This window comes from Dipodomys merriami, unplaced genomic scaffold (genome assembly GCF_024711535.1).
Source record: "Dipodomys merriami isolate MVZ:Mamm:240054 unplaced genomic scaffold, mDipMer1.0.p SCAF_134, whole genome shotgun sequence".
Classification (NCBI taxonomy): domain Eukaryota; kingdom Metazoa; phylum Chordata; class Mammalia; order Rodentia; family Heteromyidae; genus Dipodomys; species Dipodomys merriami.
The window spans coordinates 1,008,728-1,025,557 of NW_027202649.1; the positions used below are offsets into that span (position 1 = coordinate 1,008,728).

The 16,830-nt window shown below is 44.7% G+C and overlaps 1 protein-coding gene across 3 annotated transcripts in view; it reads right to left on the bottom strand.

Moving 5' to 3' along the window:
* Positions 1-16,830, bottom strand: part of LOC138825091 (WW domain-containing oxidoreductase) — a 737,534-nt gene that overhangs the window by 40,126 nt on the left and 680,578 nt on the right. The window contains exon 9 of one of the 3 annotated variants that reach the window (XM_070019464.1): positions 6,624-6,749. The exons of the other annotated variants lie outside the window; for them this stretch is intronic. Coding sequence (XP_069875565.1) covers positions 6,702-6,749 — 48 coding nt within the window. The 3' untranslated portion in view covers positions 6,624-6,701. Of the gene's footprint in view, positions 1-6,623; positions 6,750-16,830 lie in introns of those variants that run through there. 3 annotated transcript variants of the gene reach the window in all.

Here is a 16,830-nt window from a genome sequence, read left to right on the forward strand (position 1 = left end):
TCTCTCCTGTCTGTCTTTATGTTTCATTTTCTGCTCTTTCATGTTCTCTCCTCTTTCTTTCTCTCTTCATGAACTGCAAATATGTACTGGTTATTGACCAAGTGCTAGGCATCACCCAGAGTTCTTAGAGTGCTCAAAAGAGCTCTGTAATCAAGTGTGCTTGTGATGGTCCCTATTTTTACAAAGGAAGATGCTGAGGCTCAGAGAGGTTCATGGCTGTCTCCAAAGCCGGACAGCAGCGCACAGCGCCATGGCACCCAGAACCTCTCAGTGGCTAGATTTGCATTGGCTCAGCCTCGCTTGTCCTCTCTTTCTCAGATCTTTCACTCGCTTTCCCTCCCCCTGGCTGGCACCCTCTCTCTGCCCCTCCTTCCTTCCCAAGTCCACGCAGGAGTGCTTTACTAACAGCTTCAAGGTAACACCACCCGCCCGCGCATGCATGCTGTAACTCTTGGCTTCAGAGAGGCCACGTTCAGTTAGCTGTGGGCGGGGCCTCATGCTTACCCTGAGTTCAGTCCCCAAGAGAGCCAAGAAAGAGAGGGAGCAAGGGAGGGAGGGAGGGGGGAGCAGGGGAGGGAAAGAAGGGCAAGGACTATGGAAAGTCGCCATTGCTCGTCATTGCTAACAGCCCACCCAGTGTGTCCAGAAGCACTTTTGCTGCAGGATAACGGTGACTTCCAGGAGCCTGGGACAATGGCTGCTGAGGCGACTCACAGGGAAACAGACAGTGACACCTGTGCCTTTCCAGGCCACAGTTACTGGAGAGATCTAATTTGCTGCAGGTGGAGAGCATGCAGAGCGGCAGGTCCCAGTGATGCAGGGCACAGGCCCCACCTGAGCCTGGCTCTTAACGGTGTCCCTGCCCCCTCCCAGCTCCTCAGCCCCCAGGGATGCCAGGCCAAGAGTCCAGGGTCCCTGAAGTCACCATGTCACCCCACACTTGTCATCACTGCTGGTTAGGAAATGCTAAAGCTGTTGGGCCTGTTGAGTTCAGGACAGTCCGGGGAGAAGCCCCGGGGACAGGGTGAGAGTTTGTGACTCACTCAGCCCCTCAGATCAGCTGTCTCCGGGTTTATTTTATGCATCAAGCTCACTGTGGGCTTCTTGTTTGATCCTGACAATAACCTCAGCGAGGAGGGAGGCCCCATGATGGCTTCTGCCTCAGAGATAAAGAGCATGGTAAATAAAGGTCAAGGCCATTTACCAGTCATGGGCCCAGGGAGGATTGAAAACCAGCTTTGCTCGACACCAACCACGGGGCTCTGAAACACCAGGCCCCATTTGTTACCAAAGATGCCAGTGTTCTTCTCTTCCTCCAATCATGAATGCAAGTCCAGAGCTGGCTAGGGCCTAGAGAAGTGTTCTCTCTGGACTATGATGATAAGTCACAAGAACGGACGGGGTACCAGACCTGTGGCAGATACTATCAGCCAGGCAGGATGCCAGAGGCTGTGAGAAATTATATACACATGTGTGTGTGCACACACGTATGTGTGTGTGAGAGAGAGTATGTGCACACATGTTCATGTAAGTGAACGTGTGCATTCTGCGCATGCGGGTGCATATGCACACCCATACATACACAGAGAGAGAACAGTACAAGCAGACAATTTTTTTGTCTCCAGCCATCACCACAACTACTATCCCAATTTGATCAAAGCTCAGCCAAACATCTTGTGTAGGATCATAGGTAAGTAGAACTGATGGGTTGAGTCTGGAAATGTAGTTTTACTCTACTCCAAACTGTTGCTCTTTAAAGAAAATAAATAAAGAAAACACCTCCACCACGCTTCTTCCTCACTTTCTAATTTATTTAATCCTTCTGAGCTACTCACTTCATGGAATTCTTACAGCCCTCTTAGCAAGAGCTACTAGCAACGGTGCTATGGAGCACTGGTGAACCCATCTTTGAGAGGTGATCGATTTAAGGCCCCAGAGGGTCTGTGACTTGTCTAGGGGACTTTGGCTGGCAGCAGGTGGTACTGGGAAGAGACACTTGGTGTCTGGCTCGTCCCACGGTTTCTCCCTTCCTCTACTTGGTGGCTGATGTCCTCCACATTGACAGCTTCCATCTGAGCAAACAGTGCGCATGCATTTCAATGCTCACAGCTGCGCAAGACCAACACTTCGCCGCTGAGTGAATTCAGACTACACGTTGGATGTCAGCTCTGTCCTTGCTCATGCAAACAGCTTCACAAAGCACCTGGCAGCAACCCGCTTGTCACAGAATTGTCTCCAGAAACTAGAGAAAATGATGGGTTAAAGTCCCCCCCCCAGTCTCCAGACCCCTAGGTATGTAGTCTCCCACTGTTCTGTATGGAGGAGCCCCCCCCCCCCACGCTGTGCAAAGAGCAAGGTGTGCACTCAAGATGACAGGCAAACGCTAGAAACCTGGAAGGAAGAAATAAATCCTGACTCAACGAGGAGGATTCAAAAGTCACCTAGCATGAGGAGAATTCGCACTCCACAAATTTTTCTCGACTGAGTAAATTCAAAGAAATAAAACTAGATCGAGCATGTGTTTAATACTGGCTGCTCTCTTTTGCTCGGCCCCTGCTCAGTGGCTTGTTAAATATGAAAAGATTTGCCCTGCAAGGAGACACAGACAGAGGCAATGTCGGGGGGCACGCGGCGGGGTTAGGGGGGAACTCAGGAACTCCTGGGCTCTCCTCTTCCAAAGCCAAGTGAAGAAGATGGTTTCCCTCCTCACCCCCCCCCCCGTTTTTTTTGGTTTTTTTTGTTTTATCCCAACACGTGAATACCCCAATCATGTACATACAAATCTCCAAACACCCACCCTGGTGTCACAGAGGTCTCTTCATAGAAGGCACCATGTAAAATGCTCATTGGAGATCTTAGGAGCTTCCCTTTTCTGACCCTGACTGCCTTAGAGGCAAATTGCATTAGAAAATGACATGCCATTCATCTCACGAGTACTTGCAGGAACATTTAGCTAATTAAATGATTAATAAATTTAACACTGCTTTATAATTTCATTTAGCTGTGTTGGAAATCACACGGTGAGCTGCGTCTCCACCAAATGAGATTAGGTGGGAGTGAGGGTTTCACGGGCTGCCCTGGTAATTGAGATTAGTCTATTACTACGGTGACCTTTTTAACTTTTATATTCTCTTGTTAAAGCGAAATAAAATTTTATTCACTTTTAAGGAATATTTACTTAGAGAAATTTACATGAAATTAAAGAAACACCAAGGCTGGGGAGCCTCGTGGGACTGAAATCCATGCACTGTTTCTTTTGCTATTTTTTACAGCCTCGTCCGGGAACTCTGGTGGAGCTGGCTGGAAGGCAGGGCGGTGAGTGATGTGTTTGTAGCTGGTTCTTTGGTGCCTTTAGTCCACAAATGGAGAAATGGCGAGTTCCTCAGATCTAGGACCACAGCCCCATCATGGCCCAGGTCTCGTTTTCCCAGAACCTGACTTGGTTTCCCTCACTTTTCCTAGTCTCCTTTCCAAGCCTGTGCCTTTTCCAGTGGGAATTGTCTCTGTTGGTCTTGATTCTCTTTCTCTCTGTATGTTAAGTGCTCTGGGGCTCTAGACACTGAAAATGGGTTTGGTAACCCCCTTCTTTGTAGTTCCCAATGACCGCAGACCCACAAGCATGAGTAGGAAATCTTTTTACATTTCCAGAGGTCTCTTCTTGTTTTTTTTCTGTCTTAACCAAACCTTTTCTTGGCTGTTCTGGTGATCTGAAGGTGAGGCCTGCTATTTATTCCCTGGTGAGTCAACCCCCAGAGTCTATAAAGGGCTCACCAGAGCATGCACTAACACTGTGGTGAGCTGTGGTCTCTCGTATGCCAATCATCTGCTTTCCCCCTCCCCTCCAGGTCTGTATAAGTAAGAACATCCCTTACACCACGTCAGAGCTTATGCAAATTATGCAAACTAGCCAATCCCCAGTCTGCGAATTATGCAAACTAGCCAATCCCCAGTCTGCGCCCTGCCTCAGTCTCTCCTTCCTGCACAAACTAGAGTCCTCCTCCTCCTTCTTCCAACCCAGGACACCCCCCCCCCACTCCTGACGTATTCCTGTCTCTGGCCATCTGTGAACTTCCTGAGTGTAGATGGATCACAACTATCACAGCCCACCTTTTCAAAACAGTAATTCCCTGATCCTCTCAAACATCTCCAGATACCCACTCTTGATAATAATAACAATCATTTCCAAGGTCCTTCTAAGTACGGGATGAGTCGGAGACTGACTTAATTGATTATAGTTTAATCTTGTATAGACTCTGCGATGAGAGTAGGTTGTGTTTTGGGGGTTTTGTAATGGTGTCAATGGCTTTCTTTCCTTTTCTTTCATTTTTATTTTTCATTTTTGGTGCCAGCTCACAAATGAGGAAACTAACACAGACTTTGGAGGCTTGACCCTAGTTCTAAACTGGGAAATAAACCCCCAAATAGTGACTTAACAGATTTTTGAATAATCCTGTTTATTTATATTTGACTCATCCCATCAAAGTAGTTTGGGATTTAGATTGTCATTTCTTGCTTCATCGATTTCTTTCCTCCTGTTTTCCTGTTTTGCCTACTGGCTCGTCCAAGCACATTTGCTTTGAATTCTTCTCTAAAATCAATATAATACAACCCTCCTGAAAATTCGTACAGAAATGTGCAGTGAATTTTACCAGGCGTCTGTCCCATACTATTCTTCCCAAATACTGACCACTTCCTTAGGGCATCAGAGACTTTGCTTTTCTGATGATAATTCACATTTTTGCAAATCTACATGATTGGCATTCACAGTTTTTCTGGTTTGGTTGTTTTTTGTGTGTTTGGGGGGGGGGTTGTTTGTTTGTTTTTGCCATCCACTAGCCCAGAGAGCAGCAAATGAAACAAAAAGTTCTCTTCAGGAAGTATGTCGTTGGCAGTAGTTTCAATGACAAGGAGTTATGTACACATCACCTGGTTTTTTTCCAGACTTTGAATACAGCCCTCTCCTACCCTTTACATTTGAAATCCTGTGATACCTGCTGTAAACCCTGAAATCTGAAATCTGTGAGCAATTACCTTTGTAAGCAGTGTTTCTGGAAAATAACATCTGTGTGTGACTCACACTTCTTTTTTTTTTTTTTGGAAGCTTGTTAATTGTTTAGCTGCTAGCTCTGATGCACACATTTGTAAGCTTTCCTTCAATGTCTTTTACAATGTGCAAAATCTCAACCTACCTGTGTAATTAAGATAGTGTGTGTGTGTGTGTGTGTGTGTGTGTGTGTGTGTGTGTGTGTGTATTTAAAGATCCACATGCAATCACATTGGCATCTGTTAAGAGTAATGGATGGAGTTAGGAGCAGTGGGAAGATACAGATTGCAGTTGTTGAAGAGGACACAAGCTGTCTGACTTCCTAGAAACTATACACAGTATTTTATTCTTTGAATGCAGCTATGACTATGGTGGTTAGTAGTGACTTCGGGTGTTTAGAAATCAGCACAGAGACTTGTTTTTTCAGCTGTACTGCTTCCTCTTCTTCTCCTCCCTTTTCCTTTCTCTTCTTTGTATCAGTCCACCATACCCTGACACCATACCAGGCATCAGTGATTTAGTCCAAGAAGAGACATCATAGCTGTCTGTAAAATGCCTTCCATTACAAAGCGGGTCCCTACACAATGAATGTCACCATCTCTTGGCAGCTTGATAGACATGCAGAAATCAGACTCCTTCCTGGTCTATCCACACCCAAATCTGAATTTTTATGAGGATCCCCAAGTGACCTCTGTGTGTATTTCAATTTACTAGGCATGGTCTAGGTCAAAGTAGGCCAAACCAAGATACCTGGTTTATGTTGTGGTGGTTGGTTTAATTTTAAAGAAACTTTTATAGTCTCGGCGCTAAGAGTACATTTTACATGTTTTAAATGGCTATATGAATACTTCCAAAATCACTTCAATGTTCTCTCTTAGACTGCAAAGTCTAGAACGTTTTCTATCAGGCTATTTAAGCAAACGTTTACTGGCTAACCCTTGTTCTATGTCTTAGAGCCCACATATCTCTGGGACCTCAAGTCTGGATGAATTTGGAACCTCAAGTACGCATGACACCATGAACTGGGTCCACTGAAAATATCTGCCAAAGGAACACCTATGCTGTGGTTTTCCTCCACCAAAACCATGATGCTCAATCAATAGGAATGTTACTGCTAAAAGATACGAATGTGATATAAACGTGATAGGTCACCCCACACACCCATCAGGACTCCAAAGACACTTATCCTCAGACCCAGAAGATCTCAGAAAACATAGAAATCGGAACAACAGAATCTGTCCAAGTACGCTACAAAAGTGCCAAGTGCGTCTACAGTGTCATCCCACACATCTATCTGTTCACATGCTGCCGATTATTGCATTTTTCCAAATAAGATGCAAAGTTCTTGTGTCAGAGCTCTGTATTTCACCTAAGAGTGGTTAGATTCTTTCCATCAAATTAATCAGATTGGGGGGGGCAGAATTTTTACCCGATTGGCACTTGCATATGTACATCTACTTTAGAGAGATGGACTAGCTGAGGAGATGCATGGAGCGGGGGCCGGCACTGGTGATGGGTGAGGCTGAGAAGAGGAAGAAGAAGCAGCAAGGTCAGAGTCGGAGAGACTGGAGAAACACAGCAGGGCCGGCTCAGGCTCAGCGGGGGAAGCGCGGATGGGATCAGGTACGCAGCTATCTCCACACGATGATTGCTCAGGCTAATTCACAATCTGGATTTGCAGAAGGCGCTGGATGGGCTGCAGAACCTATGTGCAATGTGGAGAACACTTGTGATGTGCACAGAGGATTTGAGATGTCCTCTCACATCAGTGACAACCTGAGGCCACCACGGAATCCCCCCCCCCGCCCCCGAAATAAACACACCGCTGCACCGAGGGACCCCCTGGCCAGCTTCTCTCCCACGGAACAGCTGGATGGCTGAGGTGACTGGACACCCTCCAGGGAAAGTGTCTGGAGCCTCTCCAGCTCCGGGAGATGTGAAGCCCGACGGGGTTGGGTTCACATCTGAGTCCTGATACATCTTAGCCAGCCACTCCAGACCTCTGCGCCTCCCTTTCTCCTTTCCTAAGTGGGGATGAAGAGCCTGCCCGCTGGGATGTTTTGGAAGATGGAGTGGAACCATCGTGAGTTCTGGGTCCTCGGGTTCGGCTGTCCAGAAAGGATGCCCAGCAGGCTCCTTCACCAGCTGCGCCTCCACAGGCAACTCCTCTAACAGGCTTCTTGGGTACCTACCCCCGCAACAGCTCCCCCACCCCCATCCTCTGTGTCAAAACCTAAGGTCCCCCTCCATACCTACTCTTTTCCCCAAGGAATGCAATGGAGTGCTCCTGGTCTCCTCTACCTCCCTCCGAGTGAGTCACAAGGACCACTCAGTCCCCACCCACCCCTGGACCCCCTGAGCCACAGGCGGGTCTCTGGGTTCTCATGTGGTAAGCTGTGGACGGCTGGCTCTCTTTGGGTAGATAGCTTGGCTTGATTGTCTGCCTCTTGGCTCTACCCCAGCCTCCTCCTTTGCTTTTGATTGGGGGGATGGGAGGAGGGAGGGAGCCTGCTCAGCTCAGACTTGCTTTTGGCCCAGCTGGCCTGTGCCCTGCTCCATCACCATCCATCATCCCTTCTGTCAGCACAGGTCAGCAAACCCTGCTCCTCTGGACCTCTGGCCTTGCACAGTGTAAGGAAGGGTACAAACACCGCTTCCAAGGCAGCACTGACAAAAATAAAATTGGTAGTCATGCTTCATTCTTCAGGAAAAAGGAGGGACATTACTTCCTAGTAGTATTGGAGGAAATAACACTCTGGGTGAGATCAAGCTTTATCTGTCCCCCCCCCCCACATCATGATTAATAAGGTGACAACAAAATCTACTTTTCCCCCCATAACAGAGGCTCTTGGTCACTTTTTTTTTTTTTTTTTTTTGTCGGTTGTGGGACTTGAACTCTGGGCCCGACGCTGCCTCCTGAGTAGCTAGGATTACAGGTGTGAGCCACCAGTGCTTGGCCTCTGAGTGTTTATTGGAGATAAGAATCTCATGGACTTTCCTGCCCAGGCTGGCTTTGAACCACGATCCTCAGATCTGAGACTCCTGAGTAGCTAGGATTACAGGCGTAAGCCATCAGCACCCAGCTCTTGGTCACTTTTTTAAATATCCTGGGCTATGTGGATGTGCTATTTCACCACTAAAATAACAACAACAAAAAAGATAAAGCCACCTCCTCAATCACCGAGAATAGAATTTAATTGGATTGGAATGCAAACTTTAACCACAAAGTAACAGGCAGGGACTTTTCTTGTAGTTATAGGAATCCAGGTTCAAATAGACCTCGTAGGTGACTCTGGCTGTCAGACACTCTGGCAGGTGTTATAAGGCCAGCAAACCCTGTGGCCATCTCCTTCTCACCCAACATCTGCAGCCCTGTCTGCAGGAAGGGCCTTCTCTCTCTTGCATCGTTTCGACAAGAGAGGTTTGCCGCTCATAAGTAGAATGAACAGCCAGACTTCAAAATCCAAGCGTAATGATGGCACTGCTCCTTACTAGGGGCCATAAGCAACCATCATACATACAACATGGCCACCTGCCAAACGGGTAGCCGGCAGCCTGAACACGTACCATGTGGAGGGATCAGGACTGGTTGCTTCCCCTTCCCACCCCAAAGTTGTGGAGTGACTAAGTTGTGGAGTTGTGGAGTTTCTGGCTCAGGGTGGCCAGAGACATGTTCTTAGTGTCCAGAAGACAGGAGAGACAACAGATTTGAGGAAGTCCATGCTACACCTGCATGTCAGTGACCTTCAGGACCTCACTGGAAAAGACAGTATCTCTACTCGGAAGAAACTTTAAAGACAGCGCGACAGCTAACGATCTAATATAAGGAAAGTGAGGTTACATTTTGTAGAGAAGTCAGCCTTTCCTGTTGAGTGTAAAAGTGATAGATTTGTATGTTCAAGAGATGTGAGCAAGCAGGAGGGGGCAATTCCTGTGGAATACGGTACAAAGCTTCAAAGCAGAGGAATGCAAAGGGGTGGAACTCGGTTGAAAAGCTCACCTACACTAGGAAAGCAATATGGTAGCCTGTGGTTGAATGAATCTACCAATTGCTACATTTAATTTGCCTCACTCTGAGTTGGCCTATGCAATGGATTCACAGGAACTGTTTTCAAACTGGATGGTTTCATATTTTAGAAAGTCATAAACATCTAGTTTCTCTAGAAAAGTTGGAAATTCTGGCAAAATTGGGTTGAATTTCCATTTGGCAACCTTAATTATGCTTACCCCTTAGAGATGAGTCATGGATGCTCTGATTTATTTCCTTGTCTTCTCTAGATTGGGGACAAAGTTCCAGTAGCATGTATTACAACAGATAACATCATTCATTTATTCTCCCAGATTGGTACCTATGAGTGTCTGCCATTGTCCTACATTCCATAACCAGTCATAATGTTTTTACTTCCAATTTCATGATACATGACCCTGACAGAAGCCACCGTGGCAAAATCCGTGCCGGTTTCCCTGTCAGTAACGTGAAGATATCGAAGAACAAGGTTCAAAGCTCCTCTGTGCTAGTTCCCGTGAGTCCATGACTTGGGAAAAGATCTCTTTCATAAATAACACATGGAATTTTCGCTTTAAATCTTCATCTATCAGTAGACTGGGCCAAGCTAACCTTGGCAAATTCAGATCTTCATTGCTGAATCAAATCTGTGATTCAGAGTAGTCTTAAAATGAAAAGCCTGGAAGCATTGGATCAAAAAAGTAAGTTTTCCTTCTTAGGTTCTGATAGCAAGCATAAATGCACACATTCAGGGCCCCCAGATGCCTCCCAGCCATTGGCACGTGAAGGTCTCCTTTTCGGTGGTGTGGACACATGGAAGGATGGATCTGACCCTCTTCCCTGAGCTCCACTGTGATTCCCCAGTGCCTATTTGTCCTGAAGTCTATGTGAGTGAGGATGGAGCATCCGCACCGACAGAACGGACTGGTGCACGCTAAGCAAAGTGAGGCCAGGACCCCGACCTGGCCTTGTGCCCTAAGCCATTGGCGCAGGGCCTAAGTGCAGTCTGTGGCTACAAGCCAGCTCAGAGAGCAGCACAGATTATTCATGTGGAAAAATAAAAACCACTAAATGCTCATCGCTTTTTATGCAACTCAAACCGAGCTCCAGAATGGCTGGTGGGGACTCAGGTGACACCAGTGAACAGACGAAGAGCTTTTGCTTCTCCAACCACATACACAAAGGACAACTCACCCAACACACACTTACACTATCATCTCCTTGTTAAGAACTGGTCTAACATGAAAGATTCATGAGGAACAGCCAGTGGACTACAGATAACAGTAGAGTGAGTGAGGGATGTATTTAAAAAACAAAAGGCACTTGTACACCATGACTGACTGGAATGTATTCCAAGTCTCCAAAGCTGCTTCAGTATTTTAAGAAAATCAGTCAACAGAGCCTACCATACCAACTACCTAGAGGAGAAGAATCATAATACAGTTGTGATTGGCTGACATAGAAAAACCAGTTGATGAACTTGAACACCCACTCAAAAATTTTTACAAGCCTTCAGGCTTTCAGTGTCTCACACCTGCAAGCCTAGCTACTCAGGAGACTGAGATCGGAGGATCACAGTTCCAAGGTCAGCCTAGGTAAATAAGTCTATGAGACCCTTTTCTCCAATTAAACACCAAAATGCCCCAAATGGAGCTGTGGCTCAGGTGGTAAAGTGCTAGCCTTGAGGAAAAATGCCCAGGGACAGTGCTCAGGTCCTGAGTTCAAGTCCCAAGACCAGCACAAATAGACAGAAAGAGAGAGAAAGAGAAGTTGGAAGAAAGAAAGAAAGAGAAAAGAACATTTGATAAAGAACATATAATAACTCCTCACGGCTGTCATTGTCTTTAGTGGTGAGATATGTAATTTTTTTCATACAAAGATCACAATAAAGATAGGACCTTTCTTAACATAATATTCAATGCGACAGGAAACTCTAGCTACTACAATATGGCAAGAAAAAGAAATAAAAGGCATTCCTATTGGGAGGAGAGAAATAAAACTCTATTGAATATGACATGACAGACTGCATAGAAAATCCCAAGGCTCTCAAACAAACGATTCCTAGAACCAATAAGTGAGTTCAGCAAGGTTACTAGATCAGGATGAACAGAAAACTCAAGCTTTGAACACATAGCCACACACACATTAAAATTAAAACACACCCTCCCCCACAGTGTAACCCCCGCTTTCACTATATTTGATGTCAGTATAACATGTGGAGGAGATGGGGACAAACAAGTCGTTTAAGGATTCAGGTGGACCTGTTGCAACAATGAGAAGTACAAAATGTCATGTCAAAACCAGCTTTACAATGTCGGTGTGGGGGGAGGAGGGGAGTATGATTGGGTGGGGGGGAGGGGGGAGGCTGGGAAGGGAGGTGAAGGGTAAACAAAGGAAGAGGCTGCAATGCTTGGTAAGAAATGTATGCATTATCCTGCCCATGTAATTGTAACCCCTCTGTACAGTATGTTCTCAAATAAAATAAAATTAAATTAAAAAAAATTAAATTAAAACACAATGCAATTTACAGTCACTAAAAAAAAGATTTAACTAAGTATGTACATGGCATACCATGTTCATGGACTCCACATGGTAAGGATACAAGACATCCAACCAAATTTAAATCAAGCTTTTTTGTAACATTTATATAACTTTTGCTTCCAGAATTTAAAGTACAGGCTTTCAAAAGCCAAATCAATTTTAAATTTTAAAAAAGGAATGAAGTAAGAATTACTCTATTTGATATCAAGGCAGATAGCCCATATACTAATCACAGAGACAGATGCATAGGTCCATGCAACAGAATGGAAAACCCAGAAACAGATCCTCATGAATAGGCTTAACTAAATTTTAATAAAGATGAAAGTAAAATTCAATGGGGGCAGAATATCTTTATATATACATGCGTGTACACGCGCGCACACACGTGTACACACACACGTGTACACACACACATGTGTACACACACACACACACACACACACAATGGTTCTAAAGCAATTGGATATCCAGAGGCAAAACAATATGAACCTCAGCCTTAACTTCACATCATATACAAAGATCAAAACCAAACAAAACTGAAAAAATACCACCAACATACAAGTAAAATGTAAACATTTCAAACGTTTATAAAAGAGACATGAGAGAGTCTTTGAAATCTATGGCTAGACAAAGCTCTTTAGACTTGATAACAAAAACAGGAAAATTATATCACACCATTGTTCTTTTATGATGGATTATTTATAGTGAATTTTTTTTGCATTCAACAAACTAAAAATACCTCCAGTCATATTCCAATTACTCCTATAGATTTATACTTACATACTTTACACTTTTGTTAATATTTTCAATGTTTAACTAATTATGGCTAATATAGGAAAATGCCTATTGATTTGTGTGGATTTACTGTATATCTGGCTACCTCTTCAACTTATGTTATTGCTAGTGATTTTTTTTTTTTTTTTTTTTTTGTCGGTCATGGGGCTTGAACTCTGGGCTTGGGCGCTGTCCCTCAGCTCTTCAGCTCAGGGCTAGCACTCTACCACTTGAGCTACAGTGCCACTTCCAGTTTTCTGAGTGGTTTATTGCAGATAAGAGTCTCATGGACTTTTCCTGCCCAGGCTGGCTTTGAACCACGATCCCCAGATCTTAGCCTCCTGAGTAGCTAGGATTACAGGCGTGAGTCACCGGTACCTGGCTAGTGATTTTTTTTTTTACTAGATGATTTCAACTCTTTAGCTTCTCTGAGATTATTATGTCATCTTATTGTTTGTGTGTATCAATACTGTGACTTGAAATTAGGGCCTAGGAACTGTATTAGCTTTTTCACTGAAGGCCAGCACTTTACCACTTTTGCTTCTGCTTGCTGGTGGTTAATCAGATGTAACAGTCCCATGGACTTTTCTGCCTGGGCTGGCTTTCAACTACAATCCTCAGATATCAACCTCTTAAGTAGCTAGGATTACACAGTGTGAGCCACTAGTGCCCATAATAATCCTTTCATTCTGAGATGTAGGATATTTTTTTCTGATTACTTAAGTAATTTTTGTCTTAGCACTATTTGTTAAAACCTCTAAAAATATGTACACATTGATGATTATAGTAAAAATCCTTGTTTAGTGTCCGGTGCTGTGTATAGTTGTATTTGAAGTATTTTTTTCCCTCTTTCCCTCCCTCCTTCCCTCTTTTCCACCCAACCCTCCCTCCTTCTCTTCTTCTCTCATCTTTCTTTTTTGACAATATTAGGAGAGCCTCCTCTTTGCTGCCTGCTTGCTTTTAGTGACTGCTGAATTTGGGCTAATGCTTTTTTGGCATTATTGATAGAACTATAAAGTTATTCTTTAATTGGTTGCTATAATAAATTACATTGATAGAGAATAAAAACAATAAGTAAATAAAGAAATGACATGAAACTTTAATTACTTCTAGTAAATAATGTATTAATACTCTTTCAACAAGCTTCAACCCAAAGTGGCAACTTTCAACAAAAACTAGGAAAGCTCTTACTTCAAAGCTAATGCATGTGTAGACCTTTATAATATAGATCAAGAAAATCTCTTTAAGAATCTAGAACATATATGATGAAAGAACTTAATGTTATACTATCAAAAATGAGCCAAGTGCTGGTGGCTCACGCCTGGAATCCTAGCTACTCACGAGGCTGAGATCTGAGGATTGAGGTTCAAAGCCAGCCTGGGCAGGAAAGTCTGTGAGATTCTTATCTCCATTAAAATACCCCCCCAAAAAATAAATAAAAAATAAAAAAGGCCCGAAGTTGAGCTCAAATGGTAGAGCGCTAGCCTTGAGTTCAAAGAAGCCCAGAGACAGAACCCAGGCTCAGAGTTCAAGCCCCATGACTGGAAAAAAAAAATCAAGTGTTCTTTTCTCCTTAAGAAACATCACTTTTCCACTCAAGAACTCTTTTTAATACGTTTGGAAACACAGTAGCTTGGTGCCCACACCATGCTACCAACGCTACCAGACTACCATGCCAAAGCTCCATCTGTGTCCTACCGGGAGGCAAGTGTGGTGCCAGGTCCCTGTGGAGAATCTCTCCTTGGATCTTTAGAATATTTGGGGTCCTTCTGTTCAAGGAGCTATTAATTAAACACTCCCCCCCTCTGTTGGTTGAAGGAACTGAACTTCAGAGAGGCCTAACTTATTATCCTAGCCCACACAGCTGGTAAAGACAGAGCTGGGGATGCAAGTCCTGTTGGTAGATATATGTGGGCTCCCAGGGTGGCCAGAGGCCAGCAGATAGGGGACATGACCACCACCTGCGTGCTCTTGGGTCAGTTTCCTCAGTCCTCCATGCCCCAGTGTCTCATGGGTACAATTAAGATGACCTTGTGTCAGTGGCACAGGCCTGCCTAAAAACATAGCCTGGAACACAGAAAGACACTTGATACCTATTGGCTAAGACTGTATTTGTTGTCATTATTATCCTAATTTTTAAATCATCATGAAAACTATTGTACCTAATGGCCCTGCGTGAATCATCACTGGTATCCAGAATGTTACTCCAACTGAGGCCTTTCAGCTGGCTCTCACTGTCTAACGAAGCCTATTAAACTCAAGGCCTTGGCCTGCCAAGCCGCAGGGCGGGCCGCTGTTCAGGTAAGTCATAAAGTCTTCCCCGCAGTCGTTACAATGATGGATGCCCAGCTACAATTAAAATTCAAGAAATACACTGACACTTTAACAGAACAAATAATTTAAAATGCATTTAATGGGTTAGGTGGTAACCTTTTTTTTTTTTTTGAATATATACCGGCAGATTTGGGAAGTTCCCACCCCCCCAAAAAATGTGTGGAGAAACACTTCAACTGGGAAGGCAGAGCAAGTGGAGGAAACAGAGCTGATGTTCTTTGAAAGAAATCATACAAGTTTGTAGTTACCTGGAATGGTGCGCTTAAATCCAAAGACCTGACCAGACGAAAAAGAGCCCCTTCAATCTATGCATGTTCATTCTTCTTTAGTTTTCTCCACCTTGCTATTAAAAACTAATTAATCAGGATAATCCTCACATTTCTTTTTTAAAGGGGAAAATGTGCCAGGCACTGGTGGCTCATGCCTGTAATCTAGCTATTTAGGAGGCTGAAATCTGAGGATTTTGGTTCAAAGCCAGCCTGGGCTAAAAAGTCCCTGTGAGATTCTTATCAATAAGTGCTCAAAAAAAAACAACCCAAAACAAAAAAACAAACCCAGAAGTGGTCCTGTGGCTCAGAGTGATAGAGCACTAGCCTTGAGCAAAAGAGATCAGAGACAGTGCCCAGGCCCTGAGTTCAAGCCCCTAACCACCACCGCCAACAACAAAAAACAGGGGGGTGGGTGTTTAAAAGTGTTGTTTTGAGACTAATTGATGCAAAGGGGACTTTTGAAAATAAGCCTCTGACTAGGTGCCAGTAGCTGCTCAGGAGGCTGAGATCTGAGGACCCCAGTTCTAAGCCATCCTGGGCAGGAAAGTTCCTGAGACTCTTATTTCTAATTAATCAGGCAAAAGCTGGAAGTGGAGTTGTGGTTCAAGTGGTATAGTACCATCCTTGATTTTAAAAAAAAACACTAAGAGACAGTACCTAGGCCTTGAGTACAAACCCTACTATTAGCACCAAAACAGAGAGAAAGAGATGAGAGAGAGAGAGAGAGAGAGTCTGATTGCCATGTTAAAACTCAAAATGAAAATTCTCTGCAGTTAAAAGTAAGAGCAATGTCAGCTTCTCACAGATGCCTTCCAGGATATCCAAGCACGCAGTTAGCTCTGAGGGGAGAAGGGAGCCAAGTTCAGCACATACTAATTTCCACGATGTCAGTATTCCTCTGGGATGAACCTGTAGCTATCAGTCTCTCATTGAGCATTGGAGATGGACCATGTCCACTTGCTGGTACTGAAGGTGCCATTACTACCAGAGACCTGCTGGGGACTTCCTCGCTGGCTGACTTGGCCTACACCCCACGGAAGCCCCACAACACGGCAGCTGCTTCATCTCCCACAGACTTGGGGCCTCTTCTCAGTTCATCATCTGACACCCAGCAAGTGCTCACGAACCATCCGGTGATAAATGGTGACAGGGAGGAGGAAGACAGAGAGGAAAGGAAGCAGAGGAAAAGGAGGCGGAGCTTGGCAGTTGACCAACCAGGACGTTGCCATCTCTTCCCCTGCAGGCTGGTCTATCAGAACAGCCAAGGGACACTGGGTACCTGGCTTCCTTCAGTCCGTGTGCGGACAAGCAACCACCATCTGCTTTTTCACCCTACATTTTTCTGAAGACCTTTTCTTTCCAATTTCGAGACTTTTATCTCCAGGACAAAAAAATATGGTAAAACTCCATTCTGATCAAGATGAGATTCTTGACCATGAGGCTGATTCCCCCCATGGTTCATGCACTCGGGTTCCGGCCCTTTAGAAGTATGTGCCCATCCAATCAAACCTATTCCAAATCCCAGACACTGGTACATTTTCTAATACATACACAGGAAAAGCTGCTTGAAACTGATATAGAGAGAGCTGGTGCCTGTGACCCACACCTGTAATCTTAGGCTGAGATCTGATGATCGTGATTCGAAGCCAGCAAGGGCAGGAAAGGCCTCGAGACTCTTTATCTCCTATAATCGACTCAGAAAAAGCCAGAAGTGGTACTGTGGCTCAAGTGGTAGAGCGCTAGCCTTGAGTACAAAGAAGCTCAGGGATAGAACCCAGGCTCAGAGTTCAAGCCCCCAAAGCAGCAAACAACAACAAAACAAAACAAAAAACAGTTGAGTGGCAAGAGGGAGGTTTTGGCTT